We start from the raw sequence: 20,374 nt of genomic DNA, 5'->3' as shown, positions 1-20,374 counted from the left end.
CCGGAAGTAGTGTAGTCTAAAGTGGGCCGTTCCCGTGGGTATCATGAATAAAACTAAGTCCAGTAAAAAAAAAAATTATGCACTCCTACTCACCTCCTACACTCCCCACGTGAGCGCTGACGCTTAAAGCGCCGTGCGCCGTGACTGTGCCCATTGTCACCCCCAACTTGCTCAGGAAGACCTTGTCTTTGATTGACTTCCAACTGGATGGTTTAATCGCCTTCCAATTATTCACTGCGCAGGCGCCACCGTAGAGGTCATCATGGACTTCGAGCGCACAGAGTCGGTGGTCGCGTCGGCGTGCATCGCACTTTTCTACACGTTCACGGGCGGCCTCTACTCGGTCGCCTACACGGACGTCATCCAGCTCCTGGCCATCTTCTTCGGCCTGGTATGCGGTCCTTTGGTTGCCTTTCCTGCTCAACATTCTCCATAAGTGCTACTGTGTGTGACGAAAGTAAGAGGCATCTGCATAATCTAGGACCTCGTAACGCCCTAGATAAGGTGCTAGACCATACCTTAAAACACGGGGTTCTGGAATTGTTTTCTTACTAACGTGCCTTCAGAAGCCTAAATTTAAGGCTAGAGCTGACAGCTGAAGTTGCACACTTTGGTATTGAAGTTACGTAAACAGGGCTAAAGTGCCTCAGAAAGGCTGGCTAACGTTTCGATAGGTGGACCTATACTAGTCGAAGGTGGCCTTGTCGTGCTCGGAAGGCTGACAAGGCTCCTTTGACACAGATAAGTCCACTTACTGGAACGTTGGCAAGCCTTCCCGAGGCGCTTTTGCCGTATTTATGTAACTTCAGTACCACAGTCTTCAGTAGTGTAATTGTGCTTTTCTATATTGGTCACATGGCACATGGCTGATGGCGCGTCTTTGCCCTTCGTCGCTCAGTGGCTGTCGGTGCCCTTCGCTATGTTCCACGAGGCGGTCGGCCCGATCTCGTACCCGAGGAACGACTTCATGGGTAGCGTCGAGTGGAAGGACTTCGGCAACTACTGGGACTCCATGCTGCTCCTCATGATGGGCGGCGTGCCCTGGCAGGTTGGTGGACCATGTGTCCCGAACCTCTCGCATTGCTCTCTGTCCGACTTGTCACCACTCGTGTAGCCACCTCCTTTAAGCCGGTTCCAGGCTAGTGCACTACTCTCCTGCGACAATAGGAACACAAATACGCTCTCGCGTTCAGCGGAAAATACTGTTGCTGCGTGTACTTTTCACCGCGCGTTTTCCAATGGTGCATGGACCTGCGAACCTGAGGCTAATGGCTTTTCTGTAGCGTTCGTGAAAGTCGCCTATCTTCGCAGTGCTTGCTCGAAAAATACTGCGTTAATAGAAGGGGACTCAGTGACATATAGAAGCTGTGCTAGAGACATGGACAGGTACGAAAACCTGTTATATGTGGCATTGTCCTGCATGTCTAAGGAACGGTCGAGTGAAGTCCTCGCCTGCTCTAGCGCTGCTTTTCCAATGTGAGAGTTCACCAACTAACCTGTTTCCATGCTGAAAGCGGCCCGCCTTCTCTCTCCTTAATACCTCTCGCTCTGCAACACACTCAACACGCTGCGCACGCAGGTCTACTTCCAGCGGGTTCTCTCGAGCCGCACGGCCGAGGGTGCCGAGCTGCTGTCGTACATGGCGGCGTTCGGCTGCCTGTTCATGGCCATCCCGCCAGTCATCATCGGCGCCGTCGCCAAGGCGGCCAGTGAGTGCAGCAATGCTACGCAGGGGAAAGCAGAGTGCGTGGACAGTGCCAGCGACTTGTAATTGCCAGAATCACGGAGCAGAAAAAAAGACCCCATGTCCATTGCACTACAGAATTGGGTCTCACCAACCAGCCCTCTCGGTGCAGTATCACATACGCTTCAGCTGTCAAGGAAAGCTTGCATGGAGAGGGCATTCATAACCGATGGACATAGCCTGTAAGGATATGCCGCTCTTTGCCCGACATGACAGGAAATGCGTGACGATCACAGCCTACGGCACGTACCGCGCGCGGGAGAAATAGCAGGACCCATTGTGTGGGCTTATCACGGCGGCCGTTTCAACTTAATCGTCGTACTTTGCACCGTTACATGAAGCTGCCATGCTCAGATGAAATTCGAGACCTTATGCATACTCCGCAGAGAACGGTATTTTCCGTTCCTGATCGGTTCATGGCTCGCCTTCACCGACGCGTATTCGCACCGCCAACTCTTTTTCTGTGCCCTTGGGTGCAGACTTGACGCAGGCGGGCTACACAAAGGCCGTTCCACTGACGGGGGATGCGACGTCGCTGACGTTGCCGCTGGTGCTCCAGTATCTGACGCCCGGCTTCGTCTCCGCCATGGGGCTGGGCGCCGTCTCCGCGGCGGTGATGTCCTCTTCGGACTCGTCCATCCTCAGCGCGGCCTCCATGTTCGCGTGGAATATTTACAAACTCGGCATCAGGCAGAACGTGCGTACTCCGCCCGGTCCTTTTTTTTGTTGTTGTTGTTTAGTTTTTGTTTTCTACTTGACTAACAGGGGTGGGCTAGCGTGCAGCTTCGTTCTGTAGCCAATAGTGCAGGACGTCACATGGCACTATGGATTTCCTGCTGTAGGTAATCATCGCAGAAGACACAGGGTGCACACACGTGGAGCTGCCACTACGGTTCGCTCAATCTGAAAAGTTGGATCAGAGAATGCGCATCTCAGATGAATGGGCATTAGCACAATAATCACGTAATAATGACGCAGTGCATTATGATATGTAGAGGCTGTGACTCTACTTACTTGTTACAGGAATCGGTACGTACCGTTTGAAATGAGAGAATTCTTTCCAAAGGAATTATCGCTCCTTATTACAAGATAAAGGATCGACCTTGGCCGATATTTGCGGATAAAGAAGCCATATCAGCGAGGAGACCGCGACGTCTAACGTGACGCAGCGACTCAGTCGTGATGCCACCGTCTTTGCGTGAGGATAATCGACAATACAAGGATTGTTTTATTTACTATTTTCGTAATTTAAAAATATTCATTTCAAAGAAGACATAAACACAAAAAGAGGTCTCAGAGTCAAAAGATGTAATGTGCGAGACACCTTGGTAATGCTTCCGCCAAAGAAAAAAATTAATCCATGATTCACCGATACTCCTTAATGCGAAATACAAAAGCAGCTCTATATGCGTTTTCATATTGCGATATATTCGCTGGCGCGTACAATCTGTCTCGTGCGACGCGTTGAAAATGGAGCCAAGATCCACGCGACTGTGTCGCTAGTCGGGAGATCTCGACAGGCAGCGGGTGGGTGACGCGTGGGCGCTGTTCACAGCAGCCGCCGCAGACAGGCCTCCGCTCATGCAACGCGATGTTTCCATATATAGTATCGTGCGATGCGAACGCCGCATGCCATCGGTGAACAGACGAGGGCCCATTCCTCTGGCGCCATCGTGTAGCGGTCGTCGCAAGTCTTACGCGGCACTACGCTTTTCTTCTCACGCTACGCTCAGCGTTCGCTTTCATGTTTCTCTGCGTTCGTTCGCTCGGTTACGCCGAGGGACAACGCCGACGCTCGCCGCAGGAATGGGCGCCTTAGAGCTGCCCTCTAAAATAATTCTACTATGAACAGCATCAGGCTATTCAGAACATCTAGAGCAGCTGTTACATCAGGCACTGTAGAGCAGCTTTCAGTATATATAACGTTGCGAACACTCAGACATATCAAAAATACGATATTCATTCTACAAGTATAAACATACGGAAGAACGTTGCAAATAAATAGAATAATGTAAAGTTAACGGCCTATGTAGCACATGTAAACGCAATTTCCTTTTAAATGAATCAACAGAACCCTCCTTCTTTTATACCAGCCGGCAATTATTTCCACATTGGAACACGTTAAATATTTGCAGTGAGCTTGCCGTAATTAGTTGTGGGCTTAAGTAATAAGTAGTTATTTTATGTAACAAGAAGAGTCGATGGAACAGGACGAAACTAACTCGGATGTAGCAAAGGAAATGGAAGCTTTACGGACACGTACTTAAACATCAAAATTTAACAACTATATCTTTTCAGATTCTGCATTGTTAAAATGTTATGCGTAAAATGTAACGAAGGAGTCTGAGACATAAAACTGCTATAGGTTATACGGATTGCTTGATTCTGAACGTGTTCAACTGAGGATAAGTGAGTAACGTACGTGTTGCCCCATGGTGAGATGCAACAGGTTATATGACTAAGGGAGCGCTATATTTTCCCTTCTTTTTCGGTTTATTCTGCAGTATAAGTATACGTGTTCTTTGGAATCGCAATGTTCCCTTGCAGCGTGATGCAATTCTTGTCGTTACAGTGTCCGTTCAATTGGCATTCTGTGCTTCGCAGGCCACGGAGAAGGAGGTGATCGGCGTGATGCGCGTGTCCATTGTGCTGGTGGGCGCGCTGGCCACCTTCATGGCGCTCACGGCCGACTCCATCTACGGCCTGTGGTACCTCTCCTCGGACCTGGTGTACGTGATCCTCTTCCCGCAGCTCGTGTGCGTGGTCTACCTCAAGGAGCACGTCAACACGTACGGCTCCTTCGCCGCCTACGTGGTCGGCTGCTTCCTGCGCGCGGGCGGCGGCGAGCCCATTCTCAAGATGCCACCCTTCATCAAGTACCCCTTTTACGACTACGAGGACGGCGTGCAGCGCTTCCCGTTCCGCACCTTCTCCATGGTCATCAGCTTCCTCACCCTGGTGGCGGTGTCCGGCGCAACATCGTGGCTCTTCGCCGGTAGACGCGTGCCCCTCGACTGGGACGTGTTCGGCTGCTTTCAGCCCGACGCTAAGGTGCTCGACAAGGTGCCCTTGGTTGAGGGTGCGGAATTGAAGGCGCCTGCCGCTGTGGGCCCAGCGCCCGCTGGTTCCGAGCCTGTGCTCACACCAAACACGGCGGAGTTGTCTGCGATTCCGGGCAGTAGTGCGTCGGCGTCCCAGATTCCCAGCCGCACATCGCAGCACTCGTAAGTGAGCTGTCGAAGAGTCTTGTTTTTTTCCTTTATTTTAGAGCGCAGCTCTTACTAGACGCCTGTTCCTGCGGCGAGCGTCGGCGTGACCGAGGGAACGAGCTCCGCGAATAATGAAAGCGAACGCGGAGTGCAGTGGGAGATGCACGAAATGCGATTGCGCAGGAGTAGTGTGCCGCGGAACCATGAGTGACGCGGAAAGCGGAGGAGGACCGGAGGGATACGGCCTGTGCATGCGCTAAGTTGCCGACGGCCTGGGCAGCGTCAGCAGCGTGGGCAGCCTCATCTGCGCTTCGGAGGGGGGCAGGGTGCTGTGGGGTGGGGAGGGCTACGCTCGTCCGCGGCGTCAGATGCTGAGGTCACTCCGCGGTATGTGGCACTGGGATCACTGCTCCTGCAAGGGACGATGCCGAGCGGTTACGAGTGAGGCTTGGTGTCACGCTTCCTTCGAAGTTGTCGCCGCTGACACTGAAGGCACGACTTCTCCGCGACGAAGAGCCACTGTTGTCGTTGGTGGAACGAAAGCGTGAGAACAAAAGCGTATTGTCGCGCAAGACGGCCTGTGCGACGACGATGGCTATAGCGATATCGCGCCACTGTAGCGCACGCCGTCTTATGGTAACAAAGCTCTGCATGAGCGAACGTCTGTCTGCGGCGGCTGCTGTGAATCCCACCCACGCACTGGCACAGGAGCTGGCTCTCGCGGTCTCCGGCAGTGGCGCAACACTTCGCTCCGTTTGAAACGTGCCATACAAGACTGATTGCCTGCGGCAGCCAATATGTCGCAAAATGAAGAGAGTATCGTAATCGTCGGTGATATTTTTTTTTTTTTGCGCCTACAATCGGCAACCATGAACGCTGAGTACATTTAGTGGGTTCCGTCTCTCAAGATCGAAGTGCGCGCTCACTGACGGGACGTATGGACACACAACGATCGACTACGATCAACGTTGATGCGCGCGCACATATCCGAACGGTTCGGAAACATCTCGATCATTCTAGGCGCCCCGCCGCAACCCAGCGCTCTGGGACAATGGTCATATTGTTATTGTATATGGCTCACGTATACAAGGACTCTATTCGCCTCGTTGTCTTGTACGGCAGATATCTACAGGGACACTCTACAGGGCAGCTCAATTGTCCACGTTGTTGATGGCGTACTTCGGTTTATCTTGGACATAATGTCCGAAATAAACCGCTGCTCTTCAGAGCTGCGTCGGAACGAGAGGCGCAACTCTGAGCATATGCACAGGGACACTATTCGCAACAACTGAAGATAAGAACTCCTGATTTCAAAATTATCTGAATCCGTACCAATGAGATAAATCACATAATCAGCGATGTAGCAAAATTAATAAAGAAGTACGTCAGGGCGGGTCTGGGGAACACCAGTCTAGTCCAGTTCGTGAAATTGCAAAGCTGAATCCGCAAGCTGAAAGCTGCTGTACCACTGAGTCGGTTTGCGTTTCATGGCGAGGAAACGCTTGTGCCTACACACTTGCGCTTAATTGAGATTATGCATAGAAACGCCCTGCACTCCAGAAAAATTCTCGTTCACTTTTTTTTGTCCGAAGAAATTGAAATAAACTCTGGTATTTTACACGCCAAAACCATGATTTCATTATGAGGCACGCCGTATTAAGAGACTCCAGATTGATTTTGACCCTCTGGGATTCTTTAACGTGCACCCATTGCACCGTACGCTGGCTTTTGCATTTCACCCCCCATCGATATGCGGCCGCCTCGGCCGGCATTCGAGCTTGCGCCCTCGGGCATAGTAATCCCAACGCAATTGCCACTGCGCCACAACGACGGGTAAAAAAAAAAAACCGAAATTCTAATCCTTAGACTATGTATACAGCTACTTTGCGCAAGTCAGCGCAAAGGAGTTTCCTGTTTCCAAGTTTGACGAATTACATAGCATCGATACTTCGCGTGCACTTGGCCAAGAAATTCGGCCGCGAACGGCAGTGCCGTTGCATGCTTGACGTGCGGTCTGGGCGTGTGAAACAGGGCCTGTGTTCACAAAAACCTCTTACGCTAAAATTGTTCACAAGAAAGTCGGCCAATCCTGATGCTGGACGTACCATTAGCGAAGGGCGCCAACCAAGGGCAGAGATTTCTGACAAAATAACAGGTTTGGGTGAATTCGGCCCCAGATTTCCTCGATTACATTCAAACTAGTCTCCTCCACGAGACACTCGCAAAAGAAAAAGAAAAAGAAAAAAAAGACGGCATTGTAAATTTTTTTGCCGGCGCCAGTTGTTCGCTTACTTTTCTTCCGGCTTTATGCTGACAAAAATGCGTGTGTGCCACCCAAGCCCGCATCTCACGCATCTCACGGTGATGCAGCAGGCCGGTAGCGATATATCTGGCCAATGGCGATACCGAGATTTGATATCCGGTCAAGAGTGTGGTGTCAGGAGAGAGCAACTGAGAACGGAAGAAATGCCCTCTCGCAGATATATTGTACTTAAGGGACATTAAAAACAAAACAAGGTAAATTATGCCCTTCCACAATAATGAAAAGGCTGCGCTGAAAGGCGCGTCCGACGTGTCCCTTCGTCACAAACATACTGCCACCCAGCTGATATCGCGAATGCCTTCAGTGAGTATTTTAGTAGTACTTGCAATTCTCAAACAGATCCCCCATCACCGACATTGCCTCGTCATCTTCATTCTTTCTACTTGCGACTTACGAATGCAAAACTTCTTTGACAGGTACGTTAGACGGGCCCGGCACTGTTTTTACAGATGTACGACCAACGTTTTTTAGTCTTTTTCTTTTTGTTTTTGCGGGCTTTACGTTAAGGTTCGTCTGCCATAATCACGCTGGACAGTCAAATACATACGTCGCTTGCGTCAGCGTTCATTCTGTTCATGTTGCTGTGCAGCCCGCGCTGATCAGCATGCTCGTCGGTGCTGCAACAAGGGCCGCATCTGATTCCAGATATGCGCTTTCGCAGAGAGAGAGAAACGCATTCCATGCGGCCGGTGTTCTTCGACGCGATATTATGTAAACGTGTGCTTCAAGCAAATCGTAAGAGGCGTCATAGTTACTCATACGTTTCAAATTTCGACTGCGTCCGTTTCAACACACTTTGATGCTGTTTCGTCTACTTATTGTGCTCTATAGACGGGGGTTCTGCGCATTCGTGATGAAGAATATATATTTCATAGCTCACTTCGATGGTACTCAGTGTCAACGTGGCTGAGGCTTTTACACCGAAACATGCAATGACTGTTTGTGTTCTATACGGTGTAACCTAAATCGGTTTTAAACAAAATGGGCTCCAGTAACGCTACGAAGGTGGTTGGCCAGCGAAGCTGGCCAACCACCTTCGTAGTCTATACATGATCGTATAGACCAATTAGACGGAGCCTTGTACTGGGTGCTGCCGAGCCTGAGAGCGAAGCCGTCGTGCACATTGACGTTGTTGTTCCTTTCGTCGTTCATCCTGTTCCCGCTGCTCTTCAGGAGTGCTAACTGTGCGTGGCTCGCTTTGGGCAGGAACCACTGCGGCCTGCCTATGGCCGGAGCAGACGCCGTATAGTGCATACTGACGTCTGTTTCTGTCACCGCTGCATAACGTCACGTGGTGGTCACCTTGAAGAACACAGTAGCAACACAACACAGCACTAGCACTAGCACAACACCAACGCAACACTAGCATAAGCTGCAGTTGCCGCGAAGCGGCAACTGCAGCTTATGGGATGACATCTCCACAGGGAAACGCTATGCGTGAAGGCGTGTGGGGCGAGGTTTCTGGTTCTTTTTTTCTTTCCCCCGCATGGCTGGCTGTTCTGTTATAGCGTTGCGCTAAACTGCGCTGGGTAGGTTGGTCGGATATCAATTCACAAAAATTCTTTTTCTTTCGTTTCTTTTTACTCCAGTATTGCTTCACCTGGCGAAAGCCTTTTTCGCCACTTGCATCTTGCAAGACAAGATGACAGAAAGCAATGCGTCCTCACCACTGCGGGACAGTCTCACCCACCGTCAGGTCACGCGATTGAATAACTTTATTGCGTCGTCATTACGTGCGCTACAGAGCACATTTAAAAACACCAGCTTAACGTAGTGCAGAAACGGAGCAGTAAACGAACTTATGCGCGTGACCCGGCGGTGCAATAGTTCTGGCTTACGAGCGTCAGTGAGGACGTGCTGATCGCTGTCATTTGCCATTAAGAGATCTAAGTGGCAAAAAGATTTTCGCCACGCTAGAGAAACTCCGCAAAATAAGGGATATTTTTGAATATTTACGCCACAACAAAGTAGGTGCCACAGAGATTTGAACCCCGACTCACAACATGGGAGTCAGTGACGCTACCGCTGGAACTTGCCGAACCGTTTTTTGAATTGTGTTGCCATAGCAATTATAAGGATGCTCAAGGCAAAATTCCGTCGTTGGCGATGGCGTCGCCGTGATCCGTATGAAGTCCAAGTTTGGTTAGGTTGCGGCTATACGCTTTGCTGTAGATGCGAGAGAAAGCTTGCGAGGGTGAGCCGAGAAGGCTAGTGGCTCGATGCGGCGGCGACTTCTCGCGCGCGCTATTGGGTAGAAGCAGGGAGGGTTCACCCCGTCTGCTCATGAGTGCAAGGGGGGGGGGGGGCGGAGCTGGGAGATGTGCGAGTGCTAGAAAGGGGGGGGGGGGGTGGCAGGTTAGCGCGCATCTGCTCATCAAGATAGGGCGTGGTCGCCCACGCCCTATCTTGGAGGCTGTCTGCGGTGGGTTCGAAGGCTAGGGGATCCGAGATAGGCGTGCCTAGTTCACAGTGAAGCGGGATGAAGTACGAAGGTGAATTCGCTCGCCGCTGCTGCCGCTATTCATCACGCCAGCGTTCGGACAGCGAGTGTCTGTGGTCATCGAGAGAGATGTGTTCGTTTTTGCCTGTGCACGCGTCACAATGTGCGCAGTTAGTAAGTGAATGTTTACAGCAGTTTATGCAGCTTATAAAACTACCAACCTTACTTTGCATAGCTGTCCCATTTGCTGTCGCAATCAATGCTTCGCCTTGCGGACGAAACTGCGAGTTTTGTTTATTAACCACCGACACAAAATTGGTTGGGCCTTTGCCGCATTACTTTTGTTATTTTAGGCGTTTTGAAAGACCGGTTATGCAGTTTACGAGCAATGCTCTAGCCTTTTATGAGTTGCCTTATTTAACACCTAGAGCCACTTCTTTATGACTTTTTCTGGTTATTAACCCTGCACCGCACAATACCACTGATTGCTGTCGAAAGGTGCAAGAATTCGAAGATTTTCTCGCTTCTGTGCGCAGGATTTCACATTGCATATTTTATGACGGGCAAGTCAGCCTGTGTGAAAAGGAGCTTTGCATGTTTTCTAACGACTGTACTCTGAAGGTAGCGCGAAGGTCCGACGTAGTCTTAGAAACTTCGTAACCGAAAGGTTACTCTAACCTGACCACGAATAAAGGATATGGAAGCCGAAAAAAGCGCGAGGATGAAAGGCTGGTGGCGACGCCGCCTTGAAGTTTCCACACGAGCTCGCGCCGTGACGTCACAGATGGACGGCGCCTTCTCGGGCTTAATTTTTTATCGGCAAAAGTGGAGTGCACTGTATTATAAATGAGGCAGAGACTACAACTGGCAAGTTTTGGCCGCCTTTACTGAGCCACGACGGCCAAATATAAAAAATAAACTTTAATATCCATGACGTCACACTGACACATCGGCGGGGTTATCTACACGAAAAAAAAATGGAACGGCACTTCAACCTTAACTTTCTCTCCGAATGATCAACATATTGCCGCGAAATAACGAAAATAGTTTTGAAATAGCTTATCGTGTCTAAACTTGATTTAGTGTTTCTCTTCAAGTGTCATTTTAAGCGTGGTGATTGCACTAAGCAAGCGGTCCTTTCTTTGGTAGGCGAGGTAATGGACTTTAGTTTGTTGCGATCGCGGACGCGACAGTTGCCGCAGACAACCTGCTTACCTTGCAGATTTTGTATTGCCCTTCATTGTGAGCTTTCTGCCAACACAAAGTTTGTTCGCTCGATATAGCGGACACGGCTCGAGCTTAGAACAGTGGAGCTTCGGAGAAGCGAGGACCGGCATCTATGGCATTTTAAACCCTGTTCACGTGCACCTCACCTATGGAGCAGTAGTACGCCAAAATATGGAAAGAAAAGCTTGGGGTGACGGAGGAGTTGCACCGGATTTGAGGAAGCGGTTGAAAAAGTACGAGCCGGTTTTCATTTCTTTTGATTTCCGCCAATATCTCGTATGGTCCTTTTGCACAACTTTCTTTGCGCCTCTCTTGAGTATAGCTTGGTTCTCTTTGACGTACGACTTGTTTCAATTTGTCTTAGAAGTACTGAATGCTGGGCGTGTTGGTATTCCATAATCAAGAAAGAATGGCGCGAACACACGTTGACGAGAAAGAAAAAAAAAATGAGCGGCGCCCGTTCGTGTTTTTCTTTCTCATCCCTGTGTTTTTGCGCCATCCTTTCTTGAGTATTCAGTTTGCGTGTACGTGAGCTTTCGTGGTTGTCTTGTAATCGATAACTATTCTTGCGAAGTTATTCATACTCTTGCATAAAGTCTCTATTTTCTCCTAGGAACCAACGTGCGATGCTTGTAGATCCTTGCTCTCAGCACGACATTTTTAATGAGGCCTCTTTCTCGTGACAACTTCAAGCTAGCTAAACTCCGTAGAACCTTGGTTTCAGCTAGTCGCTGCAGGTGTCATATTTCCGGCAATGAAAGGCGCCAAAACAGACGCGAACAAAGACGTCCAGTGGTATGTCTCTTTCACCACGTCTACTTTGCGCCTTTGATTTCCTGAAACAAGACTCCGTACCATTTCCTGAGACCAAAATACTGCGACAGCGGCCACACCCTTCGATGGCGTGAAATATTCGTACAAATGTGCAGATCAAGTGCAACTGCCTGAGTGACCGGTTAAGTAGTCCTCGTGTGCCTATTACGTTGTGCGCGCTCGTCATGGTCGACCTCCCTGCCTCGACTCGCCTTGCTTTTTGCCTCCCCTCCTTGCCACTTGAGCGTCTCCGCAATGGGTGTGTCTTGCAGAACGGAAATGACGTTCAAGAGTAACGGTGAACCAGCGAAGGGCGACGTCAGCAAGGACCCGAGCGATACATCGACCAGCAAGCGCAAGAAGCACCGCCGCTCCAGCCAGGAGTCGCGCAAGTCGGAGCAAAGCGACACCTCGCAGCCGCCGCAACCGTCGGCCGCGCACGAGACCGCAACCGAGGAGGAGCACCACTGAGCTGCCCTGGTGCCTCCGCATTCGCAGCGAACGCCTCGTTGGTCGTGGTAGCAATGATAAAGAGAAAATGCGCTCGTCGCTTGGGAACCAGTTCGACTTGGGTATTTATGCACGCAGCCGATCCTCTAGAACTCTTAACCACACATTGTAGTAAACTTCCAGCGCTGTAGAGGTAAATTTCCAAGAGGATGCACGCAAGTAGCAGAAAGATATGCGCAGCCACTACACGTTCCATAGAGGTGTCCGAAGGCCGAGACGGGCTATGGAGACACGAGACGGGCTATGGTTAGGCCGCATGTCCACAAAGTTAGTTTGTGTGGGGTAACGCGTTAGAGGCGCTGTCGCTGCTCGCCGGCAGTGTTGCTGTTTGCAAGCGTCAGTGATGCTTCTTTCTCTGGACAGACAGAATATACTAGTTGTTCAGAGTTGACGAGACGGGAGGCAAAGAAATTCGGGGCTTACTTCTTCCAGGCCTAGTTATCGGGTGCGATAACTATAGCACACGGGCTGAGAACGACGGATCTGCACAGGAGGAGGCGCGGCTGCTAGAATTTCATTTGCACAGATTTACGGTGCTAGCGCAGCACAGAAAGGCGCAATGGCTCTTGAACTATCGACGTGTAAGTGGAACAAGACGAGTGATGAAATTAGGCTTTGTTGCCTGATAACGTGCCCCGACCCAGTTTGTTTTAGAAGTTATCAATTCATGTTTCAGTGATATGCAACGATAATTTTCTTATTTTTCTAGTGCTATGCGACAGGTGATATTCCAATGTCGCCCTAATTGCAAATATTCGATTGTTCTTGGGCTTCAGACGTTCGCGACAGACAGTATTCATATGCGTTTCAGGTTTCCACATCCTTGCGATAGAAGATATTCACCTTTCCGTGTCACACACATGTTCTTTAGCGAACCAGTTAAATGATTCTAGGAATCGCTTACGCCATTTTCCACTGGAATAAAGGCTTATTCTCTCCCTTTCACACGGCTCTTCGTTCTTCTTCGACGCCATCTTGCTGCCACAAGTTTCTTCCGACAACACATTGCCAGGGAACGCAGCGTGTCGTGTACACTGTCGCATATCTGCCTCAATCCGTATTGCCCACGCGCGCTGCCTCGTACCGCTGTGAGGGGCGCACTGTCACGAACCATTTAATTTGCAAGTTTGGACAAACGAGCTAATTAAACACGCAGGTTTAAATGGCCTTTGGTTTCATGAAAGCGAGCGTCCCACTGCGGTATCGGATTAAGCGATCAATCATCATAGCATTGGCGCCACCTGAGGCCACAACAGCAAAAAGTGCCGGACCATTCTTTTTAATTAAGTTTCTTCTTTTTCACTATATAACGTTTAAATTAGTGACTCTAAGAGGCGTGTTGTGATTGCAACGTCACACGTCCAGTACTCAAAAGAAGGACTTTTGTTATCAACCCTGCGCCTCGTGCAAGTTTAGATAAATACATATGCTGCTGCAGACGAATTGCTGTTCAGTGTTACCGCATTGGGAAAGATGGAAACTATTGGTAGAGTTGTATGCACTGTGGCACTGTGATCTGCTAGAGAACTATGAGTCTGCAGCTAAGTGCAAAACGCATTCACCACGTGCTATCAGCTTACCTTCAAACGCTAACAAGATGAAAGCGAATAAGCTGCATTATCTGTTTCCAGCTTCCGCTACATTTGTAGCATTGGCTGAATTCAAGCTCTACAAAGCGTATGATGGGTGCGCACCATGCTTAAGCACCAACTATGACTTGGTTGAACATAGCTCTCAGCTGCGGTTACAAAAAATAGGTGTTCTGATTTGTTTTTTCAAGCGAAGCTTTCACTGGTTACCCACCCAGGTTCGGGGTAGCTGCGGCTGGTTTGGTCGGTACCTCGGCGGATATCACTGTGAAACATTTAAGTACGCCTATGCAATATATAAGCGCCTCGTCCTGTCCACTCTCTTCGTTCTCGTCTTTGAGCGCGTTTACAGTTACAAGATGCATGTAAAGTAACTAGCCCAGCCATCCAATGTACTATATATATATATATATATATATATATATATATATATATATATATATATATATATATATATATATATATATATATATATATATATATATATATATCAGCTATCCCGAATTTGTCGTAAAGTTTTCGAACGCGGTCTCGTGGGGGTACGGGGGCAAACCTCAACACTTAAAGACGCCGAGCACGTCATCAGAGCGGTGGGAGGTGCAGCCGACTGGCGATACCCTGGCGGGACAAGAAGCTCTCGTCCAGCAAGTACGTCGAGCAGCCATGGCCAGTGGAGCCCTGGAATGAGAACACCACCCGCTCGACCTCAAGAGCAATGACCTCGATGGTCCAAATAAATGTGTTTTCTTTCTTAGGAGTTCGGGCTACCAATGCTGCGTGAAGTTTTAGGAAAAAATATATCCTGCGGGCTAGTATTTCTTAAACATGTTGAAAGATGAGGCGAACAAGGTTGAGAAAAGGGATTGGGCAGAACTATCAACGATGTCTAATAATTTTGCCATCCAATCCATGGCTGCAGTTCCGTACTGTGGGTGTGCGCCACGACACCGCTCGGGTCAACAACTGCAACGATGACTGTCCAAGCGTGCGAACAGTCTAAAGGCATCATGCATGAGGCGCGTACTTCATCCGGGTTCCTCTCTCGCTTCCCTCTGGACGCGCTGTTTTCTGGCGGGGCCGTCGTGAAGTCCGCGCATAACAAGTGGCATCCACACAGTGACCCAAGTGGCGCATTCCCAAGCAAACTGGCCAGATTGTTAGACTGCACTGCTTTCGCGAGCGGCGCACATTCTTACACTGCACTATCTCCGGGATCAGCCTATAGTTATGTCCTCTGCAGGATGAAGCCTTCTCCCTGCGATCTCCAATTATTCCTGTCCGGCGGCAACCGATTCTAATTAGCGCCCGCGAATTTTCTAATTTCATCCTCTCCATCTAGTCTTCTTCCGACCTAGACTCAGTATTTCAAGAATGCTGTTCGAATTAAAAATGCGCATAAGAAATAAATTTCGATGCTACTTGCTCAAACTTTTCGTGGCAATGCAAAGCGCTAAAGAGATCGCTCTTTCCTTTGGTCAAGTTGACCTCACGCGTGCTAAATCGGCAAAAGCATAGACACTGAAAAAGTCACTATGATATAAATGCACTGCATGCATCTTATGCTTCTGCCTTTGCTGTGCCTACCTTGCTCCTCCTTATGTCTACGTCTAAACGTAAATAATCGTTAATAAAGTGCGTACGCGCATCACACAAAAAATGTGAGCTCTTGGAATACAAACGAAAGTGCCTGCTTTTTTCTCCCCCCCCCCCCTGCCCTCTATCCCTTTCTTGTGCCATGACGGTAAGTGCTTTTACAATTTTGGTAGTTCACAAGTTGTCAGGTATATATGTGTACGAAGGTTACGTGTGCGTTTAATGCAAGTCGGCGAAAGGGCTTGTAGAGAGTCTGCATGCTGACCGCCAAGTGCCATTAAGCGCACGTCACTTTAAGCGTAATGAAAAATAAATTCCCACGTAAAGCCTGAACGTATAATGTCGACTACAACATATCTCTGAAAGCACGCCGACTTCTTGAAGGAATAAGGAATTATATTAAACGGATTGTCTGATTGATCTTATTTTGTGTGTGTCCACTCGATCTTGGTCAACATCATTCATAATGGGTAGGTCCCATTGTGACACAGGAGGTACAGAATCCTTAAATGTTAGCGATATAAGTGTGGTACTCCTCAGTGCATACACCCGTCGCCCCCGTTACTTCCTCGAGAAGCATCGCGCATCGCCTTCGTCTTCGTGACATGGTTGCGTAGACGTCTCGCACTGCGCAACCGCATGATTTGGTGTCTATGTTTCCGAAGAGCTTGTGAGCAGCGTGGTGCATAAAGAATAAAATTGCAAGAGATTAAGGTTGGAACTGTTGTCTTTGGTGAATATAAACTTTCACGAGATTACACGTTTACATAGGATAAAAGTAAACGCAAATATACGAAGCGCCATTAGTTGTATAGCTTTTAACTAATCGCCTCACTAAAGCTTCGCTTCCCACAGATTTCAGCGATCTGCTTAGCCATTTATTCTGATGATACACCTGACATGGAGATATGCCGTCACCTTGAAAGGGTGAAATATATCGGAAGCGTCTATGCCGTGTTTCACGACCTTAAACAGCGGTCATCGCGCAGCCAGAAACTGACCCGCCGGCAACGTGGAACCCTGTGACGCGGAAAAGCTATATATACATCTGGTTGCCGCTTAATGCCGGGGAAAATTCATCCACAGTTTAAATGCATTTTGAAATAAATATCGCTACTGGTCAGAAAATGGTATTTCTCCCAGCGTGCTGCGCCAAACGATATCTCTGGAAGATCAGCAGCACATATCGTACACATCCAGCGAGCGCTGGAGCTGTGCAGAAAAAAATGCAGCTGGCTAAGGGCATGGTGAATAAAGGTTTCATCACCGTCATCAGTTACTTCGCCACGCTGATCATAGAGCACTTCTTGCAGCCATTTGATATTTCTCCTGCGAATGCGAAACCACTTGTCGCACTGAAGCCGTACGCAATTCGTGTTTCTCGTGAAGCGAATCCTTCGTGCTAGCAACATTTGCACAGGCAAAGAGAACTGATGCGCGACTGCGTAACGTTCGGAAAGTGCACTCGCCTCCGGTAGAATGACGTGTGTAATAACGGTGAACATTAGGATTGGTCGCCCGTCTCCTGCTAAGCGGGCACTATAGCAAACGGTTCGTCATAAAAGCCGCGTACCTCCCGTCAGTGGAGTCCTTCGCACTTATTTGCACGCACTCTCACTTGATAGCCGTATTACTCCCCGTATGTCCGGATAAGGTCGCCGGCCATCCTCTCTTTCGAGACATCTTAGCTGGACTCAAGTCATGTGAACACTTGCATTGCAGCTTTAACTTCATCCTTGACTTAAAGGACTATGCTGAAGCTGTTGGCCTATCAACTCGAGGGCCTATCGGTGCACCTTCGTGCGCAAATCGTTTGTATATACATTTCTGCCCTTTGTGACAACGTAAATAAACAAATTCTAAGGGTTTGTAATTTTTACCCGGTGACAACTTTCGAAATAACGTGCTATATCACGTTCATTCGAAAGTTGTCACTGGGTAAAAATTACTAACCCTCAAAATTGATTATTTACATTGTCACAAAGGGCAGAAATGTATATAAAAACGATTTTCGCGTAAAGGTGCACCGATAGGCCTTGAGATGATAGGCCAACAGGATCAACTGCCGGTTGGTTAGCCGTTATGATGATGATCCTATAATTACTGGCACAAACATAATGTGGAGGATAGACCACGAACCGGGTGGTAATATTATAAAATAAGATTGCGGCAGAAGCTTCTCACGATGACTGTCGACGGTAATGCATTAGCATTGAATCAATATAGCGCCACAACGTATTGCCACCGTCGAAACAAGTTACGTATGAGGCGTGTTCTTCCACAAGAACACGTGGCGCCATCTAGCGCCGCCGCCGCGAAGCCTGCGCATGGCCTCCGAAATGCATGGCGCGCCGGTGCGCGCGAATGATAATTTATTGGTGTCTCCTTTGGAACAGGGCGGTGACAAATAGTGACCTAGCCTTCTTGAGTAAATCAGGTATGCTATACACGCTTTTAATTCTAGCGTTTCTTTTTTGGATACATCGCCTTAATGTTTTTTTCTCTTCCTATAAACTTCTACCTTGTATCGCTACATATGCCTGTAACGGATCCGGTCGTATCAATCCCTTTCCAGCATTTTTTCACCAATACTCTAAACATATCTTGCTTATCTCGACTGGTGACGTATTGATGCTTCCGTCCACTCAGATGCTTCGGTCCAAGTGCTTCTGGTAGATTTACGTTACCTACGAGTTTTACTGTGTGAATCCCTTCGCAGTCCATAAGGAAGTGCTGAGTGGTCTCCGGATTTTTGCTGCAGCATGCGCATGCCTCATCTATTTCAGAATATATGCTCCGGTATGTTTTTGTCCTTAGGCAACCGGCTCGAGCCTCAAATAGCAAGGCTCAGGAGCTCGGACCTTCTACATCAACTAAGGGCCATCCAGAGGGCCCGCGACGAGGCGGTGAGGCTTGCCTTACCCGTCCCGATGTGGGAGCGGCCCGCTGCTCTACCGCCGTGAGCGGTAGCACACCTCAGGACCTAAATAAAGTGTCTGTCCGTCCGCCCGTCCGTCCGTCCCTCCGTCCGTCTGTCTGTCTGCACGTCCGTCTGTCTGTCCGCCTGTATGTCTGTCTATCCGTCCGTCCGTTCGTCTGTCTGTCGGTCGGTCTGTCCGTCCGTCTGTCTGTCTGTCCGTCTGTCTGTCTGTCTGTCTGTCCGTCCGTCCTTCTGTCCGTCTGTCTGTCTGTCGCTCCGTCTGTCCGTCCATCCGTCCTTCTGTCTGTCTGTCTGCCCGTCCGTCCGTCCGTCCGTCCGTGTCTGTCCGTGCGCCCGTCTGTCTGTCCGCCCGTCCGTCCGTGGCCCATTTTGCGTCTATTCTTTTCATCCAATTAAATGTCTCTGTTTCTCACATTCTTTCTGATGACTCCTCGTTGTCTATTTACAGTTTAAATTACGTTGTACTTGGTTGCCAACTTTCTTGACGTCTTCCTCCATTCCGTGTCCACGCTTATCAACTACATACACTTGTGCACTTTAGCTGCCCATTTATGTTCATCCATGTTCCTTAGTCTTTCCTCAAAACTAATTTTGCTCTGTGCTTCTCTGACTTCAAAAGAGGACCATGGGCTCCCAAAGCCAACCGGCCTACCCATCTGTGGTTAAATTCCGAGACCGAAAAGAAATCTGATTCTGTAAGCACTGGTAGACATTAGTGAACGTTAGCGTTGTCACCATTACTCCTTTCCAGATTCCACGCACCACCTGATATCTGTAGTGACCCTAAAGCGATCTATGTTTTATTATTGCTGCATTTCGCTTCCCCTTTCTTTTCAGATTATCTTGGTGAGTGCTTGAGTGTTTCCTTCCTTTATGTATACGCCGAGGCATCTATATTGCTTGACGATGGGTATGATTTGTTGTTGAATGGACACCACGTAATTACTCGTCTTGATCTTCAGTAAAGATCGTAATTCCCCATTTGTATGTGCTAAGCTTAAGGTTTAGGATGGATGGATGTTATGAGCGTTCCCTTTGGAACGGGGCGGTGGGTTGCACCACCGAGCTCTTGCTATTATACTGCCTAATGTCTAGATAGGTTAAACAATAAAAAAAACACTATGAACTACCACACCCAAATTTTCTGATCCCCTATTTCGAACTGTGCTTTTGTAAGTCTCCGTTTTTTGTCGTTTCGCTACTTTTATTCCACCAATCGCCTCTTACCAATCCCTATTGCGGACATGTTTACTTTGCCACTGCTCTCGCTGAACCCAAGGGCTTCAAGAAAGCTAGTAGTGCCTAAATCGACCGTTGCGTAGACGTCTTCACATTCTAATGAAACATGCTCCATAGTCTCCCTAGCTTTACAGCAGCAAGCACAGGCTTCTTCTTCAGTCTTATATCTCGCTCTATAGGTGCGTGTTCTAAAGCATCCCGATCTGGTTTCGAAATGTAATGAGCTTCCCTTTGAGTTATCATAAATTGTTTCTTTCCTGATTTCGTTTTTTTGCTCTTAAGTAGTTACTCATGGCAGGTTTCTTTTCCATTGCCGCCGCCCATGAGATTATTTCATCCTCTCTGACTTTCAACTTGACCTTTGTTGCAGTGTTGCCCACCCTACAGGCCACATACTTGTTGGTAAGCTTCGTAGTTCTTTTCCTCCACTGTGAATCAATGTTTTTCCTGTACAGATACCTGAACACTCTCCCAGGCCATTGACTTTCTTCCATATTCCTCAGTCATCCTTCATACTCAATTTTACTGCGAGCTTCCCTCACATCAAAATTAGTCCAGCCCATATCACCCTGCACAGCTTCATTTGTAGGCTTCTGGACTCGCTGCGCCATCTGCTGGCACTGCCTAGATGTCTGCACCTGGCCTCCGAGACGAGAAGCGTGGCACGCGGGTACCGGCGAACGCCGAGAATTGTTCCCTCGCTTGCCGCGCACTCTGTGGCGCCTATTCAGAAACCCAAGTTGGCG

General features: G+C 48.9%; 1 protein-coding gene across 1 annotated transcript in view; it reads left to right on the top strand.

The window, feature by feature from the left end:
• The window catches only part of LOC126538264 (high-affinity choline transporter 1-like), a 28,326-nt gene extending 15,117 nt beyond the window's left edge, over window positions 1-13,209 (top strand). Inside the window, exons 4-9 of the mRNA XM_050185143.3 lie at window positions 243-391; window positions 899-1,048; window positions 1,580-1,709; window positions 2,224-2,441; window positions 4,349-4,968; window positions 12,029-13,209. Of these exons, the coding sequence (XP_050041100.1) occupies window positions 243-391; window positions 899-1,048; window positions 1,580-1,709; window positions 2,224-2,441; window positions 4,349-4,968; window positions 12,029-12,227 (1,466 nt within the window). The 3' untranslated portion in view covers window positions 12,228-13,209. The remainder of the gene's footprint in view (window positions 1-242; window positions 392-898; window positions 1,049-1,579; window positions 1,710-2,223; window positions 2,442-4,348; window positions 4,969-12,028) is intronic.
• The last annotated feature ends 7,165 nt before the right edge of the window (window positions 13,210-20,374 follow it).

The sequence above is a fragment of the Dermacentor andersoni genome, chromosome 4 (genome assembly GCF_023375885.2).
Source record: "Dermacentor andersoni chromosome 4, qqDerAnde1_hic_scaffold, whole genome shotgun sequence".
NCBI classification, from domain to species: Eukaryota; Metazoa; Arthropoda; class Arachnida; order Ixodida; family Ixodidae; genus Dermacentor; species Dermacentor andersoni.
The sequence above is the reverse complement of the archived record's forward strand: the minus strand, read 5'-3'. Positions and strand labels throughout refer to the sequence as shown.